Source organism: Chanos chanos, chromosome 4 (genome assembly GCF_902362185.1).
Source record: "Chanos chanos chromosome 4, fChaCha1.1, whole genome shotgun sequence".
NCBI classification, from domain to species: Eukaryota; Metazoa; Chordata; class Actinopteri; order Gonorynchiformes; family Chanidae; genus Chanos; species Chanos chanos.
Genome location: NC_044498.1, coordinates 43,533,966 through 43,555,224, shown reverse-complemented (window position 1 = coordinate 43,555,224; position 21,259 = coordinate 43,533,966). Strand labels below are relative to the sequence as shown.

The 21,259-nt window shown below is 43.0% G+C and overlaps 1 protein-coding gene across 1 annotated transcript in view; it reads right to left on the bottom strand.

The window, feature by feature from the left end:
• Positions 1 to 1,417: 1,417 nt before the first annotated feature.
• The window catches only part of sobpa (sine oculis binding protein homolog (Drosophila) a), a 34,882-nt gene continuing 15,040 nt past the window's right edge, over positions 1,418 to 21,259 (bottom strand). The window contains exons 5-8 of the mRNA XM_030772877.1: positions 17,155 to 17,306; positions 15,955 to 15,978; positions 6,932 to 7,027; positions 1,418 to 3,499 (exon numbers count right to left, since the gene is read on the bottom strand). Coding sequence (XP_030628737.1) covers positions 1,418 to 3,499; positions 6,932 to 7,027; positions 15,955 to 15,978; positions 17,155 to 17,306 — 2,354 coding nt within the window. The remainder of the gene's footprint in view (positions 3,500 to 6,931; positions 7,028 to 15,954; positions 15,979 to 17,154; positions 17,307 to 21,259) is intronic.

The window sequence follows — 21,259 nt, the reverse complement described above, 5'->3', positions numbered from 1 at the left end:
TGTTGTCTGTGGTGAGCCTTTGCCCTTGTGTCCCTCCACACTTTCCCGTATAACTATATTTTCAGGGTTATTTTTGCTTCCTCCTGGGGAGAATGTATCTCTTTAGCAGTGGCCTCAGAAGAGTACACCCAGTCAGCTAATTAGATAGCCGTTATACATCTCTGTAGGTACAAAATGCTATAATATAGCAATGTAGTTAAAAAAATTGCTTACTTTCCTACACAGTGTGAACATGTACATTTCCTGTAAGTCATGCAGAGATGGTAATTATGTGCATTTGCAGTGTACTGTCATAGTATTGCTTCATATGTTTATAACTGAATAAAGGTTTAATATTCACTGTTCACTAGACTTGATAGCTGATGTTTGTGTGTTGATGAAACCTGCAATTGGTGATGAAGCTTGCAATTGTGCGGAGCTTCGATAATCATATTTCTGGTCAATGTCAGGGCCTGAGGTACACTGAGTACAGGGAGGCAGGGCCCAAGGCAGCGTCATTGTCTCTCATTAAATTGACATCATTTCTGACAACCAGAAATCTTTGCTGCTTGGAAGGCTTTTCAAAGTAGGGCTCAAAACCAATCATATCCTGCTGACAAATATCCCTGACAGCCAACCTGCAAGTCTACCAGTAGTCTATCTGAAATGTTTAAAGTTTCAACAATGATTCTGGTTTGTTAACTGCTACCAGCTGGTAATGCGTTGCATATCTTTATCTAGTTACCCAGGTAACTATGTAATTTACACACCTAGAACCTAGCTAATTTCCTTTGACACTGATTGCTTGCTATCAATCCTAAAAAATGTAGATCTTCCGACATCATCTAATTTTTGAAATCTTCATGTTTTGTCACTGTGTAAAACCATATATCACCACTATTTTTCAACTGAAATATGAACTAACTAAAATAAGGAAAATGCAATTAATTCACAGACATAAAGAAAGTAAAGTCATCTAGATAAAAAGAAAGGTCATGATATTGTGCAGTGCAGTACCTTGATGTACATTACATTTCGTCATCTGTATTGCATTTAATATTTGAGCTACAAACCTGTGGCTTACCATAAGCTTTCTGCTCTCAATACCTAATTGATATCACGGCTGACCTTTGGAAATAGTAAAAGTGGCCATATTATCTTTTAATACCATTAAACAACTCAATACAACTGAGACAACTCAATGTCAACTTATTGAAAAACTGAAACCAACCAAGAGCCAGCCAGTTACTACCTTGAGACAAACCTGTGAGCACCTGATTATAACATGAGCTGAAACCATTCTGAAACAATACGAGACAAACTTACAACAAATCAGTCCAGCTAAAGACTGATCTGAAACCTGTGTCTGACCTGAAATAAAGTGAGACAAACCTGAGACTAATCTGAGACCAACCTGAGACCACCCTTGATGTCTCTCTCACTTGTTCTGATTGCGGATGCGCAGGCACCTCCTCTTTAAGGGTGGCTCCAGCTCTGCCGGACCCGTGGCTGTGATTGGGGCAGTCAGGCCGCAGGGCAAGATGGTGGCCGTCTTGTCAGCAGGCTTGGGCACAGGCTGAATGACGCAGCCTGGTTTAGGCATCAAAGGCAAAGCGTAGGCGTGGTCCTCACCAGAGGGTACAGCAGCAGGGTCCTCCATTTTGGCGTCCCCAGCACCCCCTGTAGCAGTTGTCAGTTCGGTCGAGCCCCTCTTACCTGATGTGTCCCACTCTGCTGTCGAGCAGCTGTTCTCCTTCAGGTCTTCCCCCTCCGGCAGCTCCCCACGGGCTGGCTCCTCACAGACTGCTGTAGCCACCCTTCGGCAGGGTTCCACCGGAGGGCATGGTTCTGAAGGTGGTGTCCTAACTGGGCCTTCCAGAGGCTGAACGCTGCCCCCGTTAACAATTACATTGCAAGGTGCAGCGACGCTTGGTTCTGAGGTTGCCACAGAGACACTGCTGTGAAGTGTGGGAGCGGCACAGGTGACTGGCGGGGACAGTGGAGGAGTGGCACTGCAGAAGGACGGGTCTGCACAGGGCAACGTCACAGTGTCCGGTGGACATGCAACATCTCTGTCTTTGTGTGTATCTTGCAGAGGTCCTGTACTGGGACACAGCCTCCTCCCAGCTTCAGACTCAACCTGCCGGATCAAAGTCGACCCAACAGGAGAGGTTGACTCAGGCTCTGCCTTCACCTGAACACAGGGCAAAGCCCTTTGGATCACTTGCTGTTGCCGTGAGCGGCGGTTTGTTGTCAAGTCTATGACTCCATCTGAGTGTGTAGCGGCAGGGGAGCCTGAGAGAGAGTGTCGGGAATTTGCGTTACTGGAACTCTCTGATTTAACAGTAAGATCCACTATATCTGCTCTACCCCGCTCAGAGGGTCCTGAGAGGCCTGGTGAGAGTGTGTCTGAGCCTGACGGACCCTGTTTAGTGTCGCTCCCTTCCCCTCTGGAGGCGCCTGGAGAGAATTGCTGGAGGTCTCTAGAGACACTTTGCTCCCCTGCAGCATTGGAAATGGTGTCATCATTACCAGGCCGATCACCTGACGCTTTAGGACTGAATGGAATGGGTACAGGGATGGGGATGGGCACTGGTAAGGGCACAATGACTGGATATGGCACCAACAATGTAGGCGGGGGCACCAAGGGGGCGAGTGATGGCACACCGAAGTTCATGATGGGTGGAACTGGCAAAGGCCCACCAGGCACCATGTTAACAGGGGGAAAGGGTAGGCCAGGTATGCCAGGGTGTGGGGGCATCATACTTGGGGGGTTCCCTCCCAGGGTGGGGGTTGAAGAGGGATGCACATGGGGGGAGAGAAGTGGCCTGTGCATAGGGCTGGATGGTGGGCCAAGGTTTCGGGGTGGGGGAGGCGCCCCGATGCCTGGGATCAGGGGATTGGTCAGTGGGCTGTTGGGACCAGGGGCATGAGGCGGACGCAGGAACGGAGGGCGAATCTGCTGCATCATCTGGTGCTCCATAAAGAAGGGCAGTGGTACTGGCCCACGGGGAGTCATCACCATTGGGGGGCTACCAGGTGGAACACCGAGTGAAGGGTGCAAGCCAGGCACAGGTGGAGGTGGAGGAGGAGGGGGCGGTAGCGTTGGGCTCTCGTGGGGTCGTGGGGTGGGGATCTTAGCCGAGGAGGAGGACGAGGAAGAAGAAGAGGAGCAGACGGTGCCTGACTCAGATGGCGAGCCTGACGTGGAGCCCGAGGGACCGGGAGCAGAGGTGATACCTCCTGGTGATGGGGGTTTACGGCGCAGCTCATTGAGAGGGGAGCTCCAGGATTCAGGGGTCAAGAGCTGCACTCCAGAGCCTGTTTCTGGTTTGCCCTCTGTGGAAGGGTGGCCAGGATTACACAGTCCGCCTGGTAGAGCTGCCTGGGTCTCCTTGTAGAAAATGTCCATCTTGTATTGATTCAGGCATTTTGCACTGCAGAACTGTAGCCTCCGTTCCCCAGCACCAAAGTCCAAGTATTCCTTAGTGTGACGAATGTGCTTGCACCAATCGCAAACCTGAAAAACAAAAGCACATACACATATACTATACCCCACAGCTCATCATTCAAAGCTGCAATTAAAAATGTTTCTAAGAATTTATCAGCCCTTTCTTTGTACTGCATTCTGTAAAAAGACATTATTTGTAAAAGTAATTTCATTAACAAGACATTTCTGATGGCCTGTGTGCATCATTGCATAAAATTTGACTATTTGTGGGTGTATGTATATGTGTGTGTGTGTGTGTGTGTGTGTGTGTCTCTCTCTCTCTCTCTCTGTGTCTGTGTGTGTGTGTATGTGTATGTCTGTAAGGGCATTACAGTGCTGTATCAACTGCTATTACTGGTATTGCAAATTTGGGAATTGTATCAGTATAAAGTCATTTCAGTCAATTCAATAAAAACAAAAATTGGGAAGTTGTTCAGTGAAATGAATGATTTAGGGTGGATGAATTGAACTATCTACCCTCAAATGACCAAACTAAGCCTGAACTGAATCCCACTTTGATAGAAATAGCAGATAAAGTACTTGGTATGCAGAAGAAACATTGTGGAACATGCTATGAAATATTAACATAATCTCAAGCTTCTTGACGTTTGCACCAAGACATGGAATGCCCATTTTCACCAGTCACTGGAGGTGACATCTCATCTAAATCATCTGCTCCATTTTCTCTCTCTGAAACAAGCATGCACACACACACACACACACACACACACACACACACACACACACACACACACACACACACACACAAACTCAGTCACTTACTCACTCACTCACCAGCCATCACAATCAACAACCATCAGAGAGTGGGTTGCCCCTGGCAGAGCCACAGGGTTAAACCCATAGAACCACAACTAAAAGGTTTTGCCTTCAGGGGTAAATTATGCATATTGTGTGTTTGTAAGAGTGTGTGTGTTTGTGAGTGTGTGTGTGTGTGTGTGGTGCTGTCAATACAAACATAACAAATAAGGTTCCATTGCTGTGGCAACGAAGTGACACTAACAGAGAAGGACAGACACAACATGGTGGTGAGATGGGGACAAATAAAATGGTGCATTACTAGAGGAGAGAAAAAATATTTTCTCCACGGTAAGATTAAGAGCAGAGCTACAATCTAAACAAATTGTACAGGTTTAACCTAGAGACTCCATTCTTATTGTTGGTAACCCTTCCCCCTAGTCTTTCACTCTCCTTTGCTGACTTCTGCTCCCTTTTCACCTACATCACTTTCCCTCTCTTCTTGTAACACCACTCTATTCTCTGACTAAGTTTAGTGTAACCTGTTCAATCAAATACAAATAATTGCCTCACTGGGTTTAGAGTAGAATGTGATCCCTCTTGAGTACACAGTGAGAGATTTGCCTCAGGCCTGATGGGCTGATGACTGAGCAAAGTGTGTGGAGATGGGTTACAACAGTAAGAGTCAGAGTCTCAAAGGGGATAATGAAAGTAATAATCAGCCGTCACTGCTCTCAACAATGGGCATCCATCTCTCTCTCTCTGTCTCTCTCTCACACACACACACACACACACACACACACACACACACACACACACACACACACACATCATTTCTACATTATAATTGGCTGACAACAGCAATCCGCTAGGAATATACTAGGCTCCAGGACTCACGGATACATGCTGCGAGTGTTTCTGTGAAACCTAATTTGACTTCTGTGCTACTTCTGAAAAAAGGTTAACACAGATATCACATTATCCGTTAATGGTTGTGTTGTATTCATAAAATAATTGCATTGTAACTAAACGGATGTTGAGCATTCTTAGGGCCAAATTTGGAAGTAACTTACAAATTCGTATAAAAACAAACTGCTTAGGGTGCTTGGTAGAGTTACATTATGAGTGAGAGGTATTGCTGACTTTACAGCTACCGAATACTTTTTCAAATGCTTACTTTAGCCAAGGAGAGGTTTTGGTTGATAAATGATTGACAGTTGCCAATCATCACTGAGAGCCTTACAGAAAACTTTAAGATACTTAAGAGTTAGAGGTCTGGTCTTTGACAGCTTAAGGGCTTATGACTCAGGGCATGATGGTGGCTTGTGTGGAGATTTTAAATCATAAATGTCTTTTAATTTTATCTCGAGCTTAAAACCAAGACAGATGGGAAGCACTTAACGAGTCGTCGGCTTGCGAGGGAAATTTCACTGCACATTACACTAATGGAGTCCTTTTTTCTTCTTTCTCTCTCTCTCTCTCTCTCTCTCTCTCTCTCACACACACACACACACACACACACACATACTCACTCACACATACACATACACATGCACATACACGTACACACACACACACACACACACACACACACACACACAGATGCTTGCAGTTGGTAAGGTAATTACCGTCATTTATTTCTGCCGTGGCCGCTGAGCTGCTCGCCGTGTCTGTGTGGCGAATGCTGTGCACTTTTCCCATAATTACCTCGCTACCGGACAAAGCGTTAACTTGTCATTTCTCCTGTTTTTTTTTCCCTCTCCTTGTTCACCTTTGACCTGAGGACACACCTGCTTGTGTCCCTGTATGCTGACTAAACTGAGACAGTCATCAACGTATCCTACACTCCTTCAGCACCACAGGGTCTGCTCCCACTGGCTTTATTATGGGTCCTAGAACATTTTTTCCTAATGTATCCATATTTGCTATGCTCCCCGTGGCTACTTTAATTGGGAAACTTGAACCTCAAATTCCTCTAAGTCTAATGCAGGGTGGGTAGATATACACATCCTTTTGTCTGCAAATGACATAGTCCTGAGAAACCCTTCTGTTAGCAGATTTTCATCAAAAGAAGTAATGCAAATCTGTGATCTAGTAATGAATTAAGGATATATTGATCACATTTACTGTTATTGATCATAATTTTTAATGACCTCCGTATGTCAGGTCATTCATTTTTCCATAAAAATCAGTTGATTTTTTTCAGAGTGGAGCCCAGGCTACAGCTACAAAGTGAATGGTATGTTTGGTTGGCCCAGGAAGTTCATATGTGTGGTAAATGTGCGTGTGTGTACATGCGTGTGTGCATGTGCATCTCTCTCTCTCTCTCTCTCTCTCTCTCTCTCTCTCTCTCTCACTCTCTCTCTCCTCACTCTCTCTCTCAAACATACAAACACACACAGAGAACCAATTCAATGCAGAATGGCAATGTTTCAAGCAAAACCATGAAAGGATGTGTGATATATGAAACCTGCTAATTTTCAGGAATTTTTTTTAAGAACCTAAAACTCAAGACTAAATGATTGGAATCATAGCAAAATCAAAACGTACTACGAATGCAATCAAAACATGATTGTTAGGTGTAAGAATTCCTTGACTATCAGTACTGTAAAAATCGTCAAAGTATTTAGATGTATCTGTCAGACTTATTTGCTCTACTTAAAATGTTTGGTGTTTTTTTATTATTTTTTTTTTTCTTAATCTTACAAGGACATCGCTGTTTGTCTTGAAGACAAGCCTGGGCGTTTCCTTAGAAAAGCTGTGCGGCGGTAATTTTTCACCATGGCCGTCCTCGTCTCTCGCCTGAGGGGGAAAAATAATGGCCTCTTTTTATGTAACGGCAAAACAAAAACACTGAACAGAATTGAAAAAAAAAAGAGAGAGACTCAAACCAACAAGAGGAGGAATTAAAAAAAAAAAAAAAGGATGAATGGTAATGACAATCAGAAGGTGAGTGGTCAGAAAAGAAAGGAACAGAATGTGGAACATGCACTGACCTAGAGAGAAACACACATTCCTATTCAGATGTTAAAAACTGTGTGGGTGTGAGAGTGTGTGCGTGTGCGTGGGCGTGTGTGCGTGCACGTGCGCGCGCGCGTGGGTGTGTGTGTGTGTGTGTGTCTTCTTTTGGGTTGGAGCTGGTTTCCCTTTTGAACTGTGATGAAATGCTTATTTTTGTCATGCAGTTGTCCTTCCCAAGGTAACAAAAATGGTATTTGCAACCATGATCGTTAGATTTATTTCAGAGTACCAAAAAAAAAAAATCTAAAAATTAACAAAAAAGTTCTTAAGGAAAGTTAAAGTAAATTTCCCTTCAGATTAGGAACACACAAGAGAACCAAAGGATCTGAACAGTGTAATTACTGTCCTGTCACTGGCATGGCACTAAAACAACCACAAAGTCAGCACCTTGTGACCATGGTGACCGTTACACGCAATTTCAAACTTGAACGAAGGTACTTTAAGGTAAATTAGTTTCGTTTAAGGGACATTCTATAAGAACCACTCAGTTTGAAAAATTATACATTAAAAGTGAATCTTACAGAAAATAACTTTTGTTTTTCAGGTTGGATCTTTTTTATGCAGTGCTCTCTTGTCATTTTATTACACTCATTTATAAAACTTTCAACCTTTTACCAAACTGCTGTTTATTTTCTCAGATAACTTGACGGTAAGCCCAGTAAAGTAAAGGGGCTATTCCCTTTGTTTTTCTGCTTCTCTGATTGTATTTCTATCTGTTTTCTGTTGGAGTGCCTTCGTATTGTCTCTGTCCAAGATATTTCCTGCCAATACCCACCGTTTCACTCTGCTTAATGTCTAAGGCACAACCTGACAAACAGTGTGACAGGTTTGCCTGTGTGCCTATCTCTCTGTCTATGCCCAGTTGTCTGCTTGCCCTTAATAGACCCTGTTCCCCTCTCTCTGTAATAATCCACCCTCTCTAGTGTATTAGACATCTCCTACATTGGCAAGGCACAAGTGTGAATCATCACACACACACACACACACACACACACACACACACACACACACACACACACATACAGGCACTACCCTGCCATTGTTTTAGTGACAATACTTTCAGCTAAGCCCCTGTACCACAACACAACATCCTTCAATCAACACACAAACACACACACACACACACACACACACTCACTCACGCACAGAGAGAGTTAGGGAGGGAGAGAGAGAGAGAGGCTTTTGTGTCATCACCCGTGGTCTATTTTGTGCTGCTTGCAGCTCTGACCCTCTGGCCTTTTGCCAACTCATTTGCATATAGTGCTAATGAGGCACTGGGGCAGAGATGGGCATTGCACACACACACACACACATACACCCAAACAAACATGCACATGTACCCACACAGACACACAGAAAGAGATGGTAAAGCATGGATACAGATATTTAGAGAGACAAACACATCTGAGGACACACACACACACACACACACACACATAAGTGACATCTTTAAAGCTCTAATGAGAGTTTACTGGAGAGATGGCTAGCATGCTGTAGACACAAAGTGTCAAGCCAGTGCAATACCTCAACAAGACTGCCACACTGCTTCAAACTGGATCATTCATACACATCCACACACAGACACATACATACACACATGCCTGCCATAACTCTGGGAACTTTCTGTCAACCCTGCCATATCACACCAGTCTACCTGCACATGAATCATGGGCAATGGGCAGGAAGTAGGAATCTCCTTTTTCTGGAAATCTGGGCACAAAGAGGAATGGTGTGTGTGTGTGTGTGTGTGTGTGTGTGTGTGTGTGTGTGTGTGTGTGTGTGTGTGTGTGTGTGTGTGATTTTTGAGCAGATATTTGCCGTCATACTGTATGTCCCCCATATGGCATCTCAGCTGTCTGTCTGCCAACCTCCATCTGGGCATCTCAAGCAATCCAGGTGTGTGTGTGTGTGTGTTTGTGTGTGATTGTGTGTGGTTGTGTGTGGACATCACCTTGCAAGATGAGATGTGCCTCCCCAAGGACACGGATGGGCAGACATGCAAACATAAACTCTCTACAACGCCCATCCACACTCTCTCCCTCTCTCTCTCTCTCTCTCTCATACGCACGCACACACAACTCCTCCCTCTGTCTGCTCATTAGTCCTCTTTCCCTCTCTATCTCTGTTACTGTCCTTCTCACGCTCGCATATGCAGTAAGTCTGACTTCTACTAATGGATTTTATACTTGTATATTTTATTCATATACAACATATTTTGTAAGCATGTAGCACCAATATTATAGCCAAATAATATTTCATGTTATCATATTTTATGTTCAGACTTTTCTCCATAGCTTTCCTATACTTTAACCACATTAACTAATATAAATCTTGGGGAGTATGTTGTAGTTTGTGGAGTGTGTGTCTGTGTCAAAATTGTCAACCTATGTGCATAGTTGATCATGTATATGTCTGAGTTAAGGTTATGGTCTCTTTAACTTTTTTGTTTTTTCACTGTTTCGTTTTTTCAGGATTTTGTCAGTTTTTGTTCTCTTGGCTGGCAGCTATGAAATAATCACCTGGCAGAGTGAGTCACAACGCCATGGCAACAGTGCTTGCAGGTCTGGCCTAGTAACTGGCAGGTAACACACACACGCATGCACACACACATACACACACACACACACACACACGGACACACGCGCGTGCGCGCACACACACACACACACACACACACACGCACACACACACACACTCAAACGTACTGACTCTGACACAGCTTTCTCACTTCTTGGTGGTTATAAGTGTGTGTGTGTGTGTGTTTGTGTGTGTGTGTGTGAGTATATGTGCCTGTTTGTGTGTATTTTTTCATGGAATGATGGGACATTTGTGCAGGGGTCGCCTGAGGTATTCTTCACAGACACACACAGACGACACACACCATGCTCCAAAAAGAAGCAAAAGAAGCGTGTAACTATATTAAGAGTAGCTAACACAAATGAAATGAAGACTTTTTTTTAAATGAAAGAGAGAATGAAGAAGCCTTTTACATAACTAGCCTTCTCTAAAATAATACTAAAAATCTTCAAATGAGTCAAAATATAATGGTGCGTATTATGGGCTTTGGAGGAGGGTTGGCATTTGTCAACAGATGTGTCAACATCTGCTGTCTGTGTGTATGTGTCTGAGTGTGTGTGCGTGTGTGTGCACGTGTGTCTACTTCTCACATCGCTCATCTTTTCTTGTTTACGGAGCGAGCAGGCACACACACACACACACACACACACACACACAGATCTCCTGGAGGTGGCAACAGACACAGACCCAATGCACCTTGATAGAAAGATTATGTGACAGAAACGCAAGGGTGTAAGAAGGGACAAATGTATGAACAGACAAATGGATGGATGAATGGATGGATGGATAGATGGATGGATGGATGGATGGATGGATGGATGGATGGATGGATGGATGAATGGATGGATGGATGGGTGGGTGGATGGATGGATGGATAAGGAAGAACAGGCTGGTTTTTGAAATGCAGATTTCCCTCTAGGTCTAGGCTGGTGTAAATAGGAGTTAATAACCTCAAACTCAACATATGGTTGATTTTTTTTTTTCACGTCCTTTCTGGCAGGGCTGCATTTCATTCATGTATTATTCTGTTTGTATGCTGAAAAACATGTGGTAATACAATGTAGTCAAATGTATTCATCTCATTCTGGTCAGACTTTTTGAACAGAAGTGTAGTAATTCTGCAGGCATGGGTCAATAGTGAGGATTGACTGACTTGTGACAAGTCTACAAAGAGCAGTAACCATATGCATCCTCTAACCACTGAGGTGCAGTAACTGAGTTTTTAGTGAGTTGTAAGAAACAGAGTCTGTACGTCTCAGGTTTCAGTTAAACTCTAAATTTTTCTTTTTCCCTTCTTTCTGTGTCTCCCATATTCATGTTGTTTCTCTCTCTCTCTCTCTCTCTCTCTTCTCTTTCCCTGTCTTTTGCTTTTCATCAGGTTCCTCTTTTCTCTTTGCTTCCACTGTAAAAGTCTCCTGCATTGGCTTATTGTGCAGGGGAGAAAGAAGAAAGATTGAGTTTGTCAGTTTTCGAGCTGGAGCGATAATTTCTAATTATCCCCACACAGACACACAGAGAGAGTTGCTTTCCTCTCACTAATCTTCTGAAGCTTCTCGGGTGATAACGGTTTGTTTCCTTTGGCACTCTGCACTTCTCTGTGGCCCTTACTAGGCCATGTGGGCTCTCTCTCTCTCTCTCTCTCTCTCTCTCTCCATCCCTCTCTTGCTCTCCCTCTCTTTCTGTGTGGTGTGTGTGTGTGTGTGTGTGTGTGTATTTATTCTATGAAGTAAAAACTGTCTGCTAATGTTCAAAATGGTTCCATGGACAGTTTGCTCTTGTCTTTATAGCCAATGATTTAAATGTTAACATTACTGATGTTGTTGGTAGTAGTGACTCAGAATAGAAAATGATTTGATAAAATCTGTGAATGTTCGCTAAATGATGTGATGAAAGCTCTTATACACAAAAAAAGACCAGAAGAGCATGTATGTGAGAGTATGGAAAGTTTCCTATAGTTACTTCTGTATCAGTATAAACACTGTTCAGTGATTCCTTTGGTTGCTAAGGATTGGTAAATTCTTCCTTATAAAATCATTTGGTTGACATATTCAGTTCAATGGAGATCAATGAGTGTTTTGCTATATTAAGTTGCAATTAGGGGGATTTGAAGAAAGCACCTCTTGGATTGGTTTGTGTGTGAGAGAGGAACTTTGCAACATGACCTTACAAATCAGCAAACATCTAGCAAACATCAAGACAGATGGGCACAGTCCTCCATTTAGCTGGGTGATGCAGCCCATGTTTGTGTGTGTGTGTTTGTGTATGTGTGTGTGTGTGTGTGTGTGTGTGTACACGGGACTAGACCATACATCTCTTCAGCCACACCAAATTCATTCTGACAGAGAGTTTACCACACCTCCTTTGGGAGCTACACATAACAAATTCTCTCTCTCTTTCTCTCTCTCTCTCTCTCTCTCTCTCTCTGTCTCAGAGTACACACTCACACACACACACACACACTCGCAAACAATACACTGTGCTTCTGTATCAAAATAAGAAAAAAGATATGAGTGACATCATTAAAATAAAACTACACATTGCTGACTTATCAAGGTCAACTGCGCTACTTTTTTCTATCAAATTCTAACTGCAACACAGCCACTAAATTGACCTAAGTCACTAGTTTGTGATCAGAAAATGATGGAGCAGTACCACAGGCAGATGAGTAGAAGTTAAAATTGCTTGGTGACATTTTTGGCATGCAGTTTGGAAGTCCAGAATCTCCTGAGACATCAAATGGGATGGTGGAATTACACAGAAAAAACTGAATATTTACTTCACAGTATACAGTCTAACTGACCCTCCTTTACTCATTAAGACTCACACTCAAAAACCTCACTGATGTCTCTCATCACCACACAAGCCTGCACACTCAAAGTCTGGAACCACCTTCCGTGGCATGGGCAAAACCTAAGTTTGGGAGAGGAAAGCCATTGGGGGGGGGGGGGGGGGGGGGGGTTATGATCAACATGGGGGGATACTGGATCGGACCCACTCGAGGCGAGGTTTTAGGGGGGTCGGGTTTCGCAGACAAGGCAGCTGCAGGTATTTACCGAAAGGCGAAGCGGCCGTCGCCACCCACCCCCTCCCCCTCCCCAAACCGTCTCGCCTTTCAGACACGCACAGACACGAGATCCCTCTCTCATCCTGGGCCTGTTGGAAAAACCAGCGGGTTTGTTGTTGCAGTCGACCTTGTGGTGGATATGTTAAAAAAGAGAGAGAGAGAGAGGCGGAGAAGTAGTATCACTTACATGTGCCTCGTGTATGAATGTGAAGGCAGGATATGGAAGGAGTGCAGTCTAAGCAAATAGGGCCTTTTGTATGAGTGTGTGTGTGAGTGTGTGTGTGTGTGTGTGTTTGCCTCTTGTGTCCCCACCTCCATGTTCTATAATCAGTGAAACATGAAAACAGCGTGGTCTGGTTCAGCGGTACTGGGCTGTATAGAAACTTCTCTGAGCTGTTGGTCACACTGCAGCTGAGCAGATGACCCTTTGTTTTTATGAATGTGTATGAAAGTGGTACCTATGTACTTAGATGCTGATACACTCAACTGTGTGTGTGTGTGTGTGTGTGTGTGTGTGTGTGCAACTATATGTCTAATATTGGTGTGAGACTTGGATTCTGGCTGTGTCTGTAAGGTAGGTGTCTCTTTCTTACCCATCCACGTGCACATACACACACACACACACACACACACACACACACACACTCACACCCTAAGCCCTTGTAGTGCCGCCTTAACATAACCTAGTAGTGAACTGACTGTGGAACAACGAAAATTACTTATAGCACCTTTTCTCATCTATGGCCTATGTCCAGTATGACAAATACCTATCGTCCGCAGTACTCATTCCCAAGCATTGGAAAATATGAAAATAAACTAGTGTTTCTACAACCATATCATAATTTAACTCTCTTTCTTTTGATTGTGTATCTCAGCTCCCCTGAAATGGATTCAGTTAGTCAAGGGTTTGTTGCTTCACTAACAGGCTGAATCAGCTGTGTTGGTTTTAGGTTAAAACAAACAGCTGTAATACACTAGGTCTACAGGACTCAAAGATGAGAACACTGAATTAAGGGCTTTTCTCTAGTGTTATATTTCCATAGATCATAAACATTTAATGGTGATTAAATTTTAGCAGGGCCATTAGCTAAAACAATGAAGCTTTCCTTACTTTAGTGTATGCATAGCTTACAAAACACCTCAGTGTTAGAAATGCAACCATATGTTTTGTACTAAAAACAGGTGAAAAATAACAGTTGACAAGTACTTAGTGACATATAGATTTACATTATCTCATGACAAAATAAAGCCCTCTGTTGTGAGAATGAGACATGAGAAATCAAATTTTGGAAAAAAAGTGATGAAAAAGAACTCATTGCAAGACACAGCATCATAACACAAGCTTCCATAATGCATATATTAACCTGCCTGCAACACAAAATCTGTTTTTACATTTATATTGATATGTTTATATTTGAGGCGAGAAACTGCTGACCACACAAGATAGGTTGCTTGCTCTGCATATTCCATTGACTGTCTCTGCTCCCCTGCATTGATTGCTCCCTCTCTCCCTCTCTCTCTCTCTCTCTCCCTCTCTCTCTCCAACTCCATCTCGTATAAGACATGGACTCCAGCTGCTTGTGGAGCGGTTTTAATAGAGGCTCACCCAGCAGACGAATATCACCTGAACAAACTGTCAGTTTTTAACACACACTGATTTTATTGCCTGCTGTGTAGGAATAATTAACATCCTAAGAATGATAGCAAATCTAAATTTGCTTTAAAATGTTTTTTTTTCTTCTGCTAAGGTAGGAAATTAGTGTTAGTTGATTAAAACAACATGAACAACAGGAACAACAAAAAAATGCTGGTTGTTTAATGTGCGTTATATCAACGTGGCACTTGTGGCTGACGACAACCACAGTGAAATTCCTTCTCAGTATCACTTTCAGTGTTTCAGCACTGGTTCTGAGTGATGTCCCTCCCGCTCCAATCACTGATAGCAGTTCACGAAGAGGCTCAAAGCCCGGAGAGGGTTTTTGGTGCCCGAGGAATGCTTTGGAGGCCCTCACTAAACCTTTTGCTTTCTCACGGCAGAGTGACAGTCTGTCACCATCAAATTCTTGAAGTTTAAGTTTTAAGTTTAAGTTTAAGTGCTTAAAGGAATTTTATATGGGGTTCTTCAAAAGCCAGTTTAGAGGGTCAGCATCTCTCAGTAGTGTTGGATTATTGGTATATGTGTGTATGTGTGTGTATGTGTGTGTCTGCATTTAGCTAAATACTAACATTGCGGTGTGCTGACCGATAATGAAATCAAAGCTGAGCATAAGAGAATTACCTCATACTTTGTTTTTGATGTGTTTTGATCTCCTATAAACCTCAGTGTAATGATCTCTTGGGTCAGTTACCAGAAAAAGAGGCAGTAAAAACTTTCACTTCAGAGACAAACATTGCTTCCAAGCTACACCATGCACACTACATCGTTGTACTGGGAGAATGTCCACTAAATGACATGCAAATAATGGTTGATAATTGCCAGTTATTGCAAAAGTATTCCTCATAAGTAAAATACTTTAGCATTTGACCATAACCATAACCTCATCCATTATCTTCGTATGATTTACCTAAAAGAAGGAACTTTCAGTTCGTTTAGGACCAGTATGTAATTACACTGATTATGACTCATGTCACAAACACCTCCGTACGAAACTAGCTATCAGCGCTACCTCCAGTTCACAAAATCCATTTCCCCCCAGGTTGATTCGACCAGAGGTGCTCATAATCTTTAAACTTGTGAAGTCGACAATAAAGATCAGACTGAACGACTGCCAGTACACTTCACTGGACCATTCTAGCAGAGAAAAAGATAAGTCTAAGAACATCTACCTTTTAAACAGCAGTCATGAATATGGGGGAGAGTGTGTGACCGTGAGTATATCAGTTTCACTGCAGGCTACTTGTGCGATGACGGTAAAGTGAACTGAATGAGTTTGGATAACCGTGTGAGTGTGGATAACTGCTAACAGACAACGCTGTGAGGGCCTTGGATAAAGTGATAGAGTCTGGACGAGACATTTAGCTAAAGACAAACAGGGGAAAGGGGTCAAGCAAAATACGGCATACTTACGGTGCAATTCCTTACATATCCAAGCTTAGGTATAGGAGAGAAAGCAAACAATGAATACTTTTCTTCCTATTTTTTAAATGAAATGGCATTTCTTCAAAAGTCCAAGACAATAGTGTATTGCAGTGATTTCTACGTTAAAAAAAAAAAAAAAAAACCTAGATGTGTAGTATATTCTTATTTCTGAGGCCGAGAGCAAGCAAACTATATTCCTTAGGTGGGGAGTAAGGATTTCAGTGATTTTGGGTTCTATATCATATTTTGTGTTATATTTTATATAGACGCTTTTGGGAAAAAAATCAGAAGAACCTTTTTATTTTTTTGAAAACTGGCTCAGTTGCTCATGTACATCTACATTCAAAAGAGTGGACACATCAAATGCTGTGTTGCCAACTTGAAAATTGTTCGTTTTGAACTTTTCTCCAATTTCTCTCCAATTTGGAATTCCCAACTGCCTATCTTTTTTTTTTTTTTTTTTAGACAGCTCTCCCCTTCCGCTTTCCGCGAGGCAGTGCAGTTGAGGTGTGTAAACCGGACACTCTGTGGCCTGGTCTGATGTGTGCAGAGCCATCCGTTGCACCTTTTTACACCACAAACTGTGTGGCATCACAAAGTAATGTAACATACTATGAAGAAAGTACCATTTAAGCAATGATACGCACAGTTACATTGGTGTCTGACTCCCAGTGACCATCAACAAAGCCTTGACAGGGAGAGGCACTGTGTTATTTACCCTACTCAAGGGAACACAGCTAACTGCATCCCCTAGAACCCCAACTATTGCAGCACAGCTGAGATTTGAACTATAACTGAGCAGTATAAACCTCTGCTTGTGCCACTTTGGGGGTCCCCAAAATTCTTCTAGTTCCTGATTGGTCGCAGGGCGTCGTACAATAACACTGTGATTGTGTTTGTGTTTCAAGTGTAAAATACCGTTGAATTTTACCTTCTTCTAGTTCTCTTCTAGTATTTACATTTTTTGGATGATAAATCATACATTTTACATTTTTTTCTATTTCATTTTTAAAGCCAAAAAGTTGCCAAGTTGGCAACACAGATTGCATGCAGGGTTAGTTAGAGCAACAAGGAAGTGATGGGAGACAGAGAGAAAGCTTGTAAACTAGCAGGAAGGGGACAGGGAGAGAAGGATAGCAGAGACAGTAGTTTATTTCACTCTCTCTCTCTTTTATTTTTTCTTTTTACCTTGTTGCGTTTGAAGTAGGCACGGCGGCAGGCGGCAAAACATTTCTCGCTACAGAAGCTCTTGAGCTCTGAGCCCATACTGAGAGAATACCGCTTCACCCCGACCTTCTGACACCATGCACACATGATCTGAACATTCGACACGTCCTCCTCTGAGAGAGAGAGACAGAGCGAGAGAGAGAGAGAGAGAGAGAGAGAGGAAGGGAGAGGGAGAGAGAGAGAGAGAGAGAGAGAGAGAGAGAGAGAGAGAGAGAATTTCACATCTTGAAAACATTTCCACATCTTCATTACACAAATATCACGAAGAAGACAAAGAACCAATGAACTCATAATCATTCTGGACTGACTCAAAAAAAGAACCTATAGTTCTATAGAACACGCTACAGCAATGTAGAACAAATACATGAAACATATTACGTTTAAAATGATAAAGATGTGGAAAAAAATATAAAGAACATAAAGAGATTTTTGATAATTATCTGCTTCATGCAGTATAGTGTAAATGTATCGTTGCTGTACAAAAAGATTTAAACATGTATATTTTAAAAAATAATTGAGCATTACAACATTTTTAAAATATTAAAACATTTAAACATTTATTACACTGAAGAAAAACATTTCTTGCTGGAGGAAAAATAACTTATAGCTGTCATTTTATGAATTATTAAGGAACACATTTTTTGATTATTATTCAGAAGACACTCACGTTTCTTTGAAACTCAAGACAAATTATTATTTATTTTTGTCACATGATTATTTGATACAATACTGATGATACTAATGCTGAGCCAAAAACGGAAGCGGAAAAAACAAGTGTCTTTTTGAATTTTGTCAATATTATTGTATTGAAACTTCAGCTATTATACATACACAGTGATCGCTGTAAAGCTGCTTTCGGACCATTTTGATTGTAAAAAGTGCTATACAAATAAAATAGAATTGAACTGAATTGGACAGTTCCTTTCTTGGTTTTCCATTTCCAGTCAAAGGGCCATTGTAAGCCAGAGAGCTGCTAGACACAAGCTGTGGAAAACAGGCATGCTGGGGCTTTGGACAGGGCTAATGCTGGCTTAGAGACACTCTGAAGTCAAACATGATTGGTCCCACAGGGGGCTGTGATGGAGGTGTGACTGTGCCTACCCGCCTCCCCAAAAAACGATGACGGACGCAGCCCGTTACCACAGTAACAGCCCATCACAGACAGGAGGGCAGGAGAATGGCAAGGCAGTGAAATCAATGATGTGTGCTCTGCCTTGTGGGAGTGTCTGAGTATGTGTGTGTGTGTGTGTGTGTGTGTGTGTGTGTGTGTGTGTGTGTATATATATATGCATGCACATGCTTTGTGATGGTGAGAGCCTGATCAGCAAGTGTTCTGTCAAGGGGCGTGATCCATAGCCTATGACTATGGGCGTGATCCAGTGCCTGTGCCTGTGTGTGTGTGTGTGTGTGTGTGTCTGTGTGAGTGTGTGTGTGTGTGTGTGTGAGAGACCGATGAATGTGCTGCTTAGGGTTGTGCTTCAGAGCCCTCAGAGTGTGCATGTGTGGACACATGTGTTTGTGTGAGAGAGAGAGCAAGAGAGTGCAGGAATTTCTATCTCTCTCTTTGTCCCTGGGTGTGAGTGTGAGTGTGCGTGTATGTGTTCACCTTAACAGACCAGTGCGTGTGTGCTCCCAAAGAGTGTGTTCCAGTGGTGATTAAGAGACAATATTGTGTGTGTGTGTGTGTGTGTGTGCACATGGATGTGGGTATGTGTGCATGACTGTTAAACCCAAGGCAAGACCACGGAAACATTTACAGTGAAGATTCATCACTCTGTATATGAAGGTGAATGCAATTTATCTCGAAGACCAAGAATGCTCATACAAGCATCGAGTTACACATTAAGATCCATTAGAGGAAAGTCAAGCACTACAGGTCCAGCATCAAGAAAAGCTACACACATTGGATACTAATTAATTTTGCCTATCCCTTATGCAAACCACATTGTACAAATAAAGTTTAACTGAATTAAGTCACTACAATCACATAAATTACCATCCAAATGTTTTGCCAGAATACTTTAACAGATAGTCTGAGGACCAGATTGGACCGATGAATGAACCCATCCCTCTTTTCTCTCTTGTGTCCCACAATCATCTACTGCAGTGAATCAGACACCAGCTTTTTTTCAGGGCCACTCTTTGTTATGATCTGAGGCTATGACCACAAAGACACGTGGTTCAGTTTGACCGCGGACGTTCCGCAAGACTCTCATTTTGTTCCTCCTTTTCCTCTTTCATCCGTCTGCCACCGTCCCCCAACCCCCTCACTCGCTCTCATCCCCCAGGCCTGACAACCGCCTGCCACTTCACATCACTCCACCTCCATCAGAGGGAGAGAGAGAGAGAGAGAGAGACAGAGAGAGAGAGGGAGAGAGAGGGAGAGGGAGAGGGAGAGGGAGAGGGAGAGGGAGAGAGAGAGGGAGAGGGAGAGGGAGAGGGAGAGGGAGAGGGAGAGGGAGAGGGAGAGGGAGAGAGAGGGAGTGAGAGAGAGAGAGAGAGAGAGAGAGAGGGAGAGGGAGAGGGAGAGAGAGAGGGAGAGGGAGAGGGAGAGAGAGAGAGAGAGGGAGAGGGAGAGGGAGAGGGAGAGGGAGAGGGAGAAGGAGAGAGAGAGGGAGAGGGAGAAGGAGAGAACACCACGACACAGAACATCCCTCCCATCATGCATTCTGACAGCTCTACGCCCACGGCCATGGGGAGGGTGGAGGCACCGTCCCGCAGGGGGGATTTTGCCGACCCGCCAGAAAGGAAAGATGGAGACGGGGGGGGGGGGGGGGGGGGGGGTTTGATTGCAATGTGCACATGACTGTTAATGTCCTATGAGGTATACACAAAAATGGAGCAAGTGCCATAGATTAAACTTAGCTTGTGCAGTACAACTATCTGCAAATGTGCACTAAACTTTCATAAGCAAATGTTCATTATCTGGAGTAAGTGTCTTCAGTCATACATATGATGATAACTCATGCAGTCAGTCCATTTTTATTACTGACATGATGTTTCCGTGATTCTGTTTTATATTGGTTCAGGACAATGGCGGAAACACCATTCAAGACATTATGTTTTTGTCATCAATGGCTGACTTTTCTGGTCCTCAAAGATCGTTAATGTTTATAAATACACTAATGAATAAACATTAACAATGTTTATTAATTAGTGAGGAGCAGTGACTCAAATTTCACCCTCAGAATACCTTTAGCCCCAACAGATCCTTAAGTTTTAAATTGCTTTTAGTGGGATTTTGGACCATTCCTACTACAGTTCCTAGGTCATAGTTTGCCATAGTTTTATGAGTTTCAGTAAATATGCTGAAAGGCTTCTATCAGTCAGCTGTAATTCAGTTTTCCTTGTCTGATGTCTGCCATCCCGGTTTTTAAAACTGCTCCCTGGGACACATTCTGCACACATCTGACACACCTGCAATTCAAACACCAACTATTTGATTTCTTTCAAAATCATTTAAATCTCCATGAGCCTTTAGACAAACACAAATTAAAGTTTTGATTTTATTAAATGGAGCTGTCTTTTATAACGCCACCATGTATAACAGGCATTGAGTTTAAAAAGAAACTAGATCACAGCCCTTTTAATCTGTGATTTAGTACAAAATTCACAACATTTTACTTTCCATGTTTCCATTATTTTGACTACCATGTTGTATTTGCCTGTCTGTGCCTGTGTATGTAGTCACGTGGGTGCCTGTAAGCATGAATATGTTTGTGTGTACTGATTAATTGTTGCTAAGGACTTGGCTTTAATATGGGTTCATTAAGCAGGTGATTTAGTTCAGCCTCACTTACAACCAGGCAGGTTTCTCCGTCTCAATCCATTTCCTCCTCGTCTTTCTCTGTGTGGTGAGAATTCCTCCACAGAGAGCCATCATTGTAACTCCCAGTTATGGCACTCTAACGACCCATTGTGCGTGACGGGTAGACCTGTGCATGCCCATTAGAGTTCACCTCTCCCCTAACCTCCTGATCTGTTCGTGGGCTGGTGGGTTGCAGACCTCTCTCTCTCTCTCTCTCTGTCTCTCTCTCTCTCTGTCCTACCATTTTCCCTTTCAGTC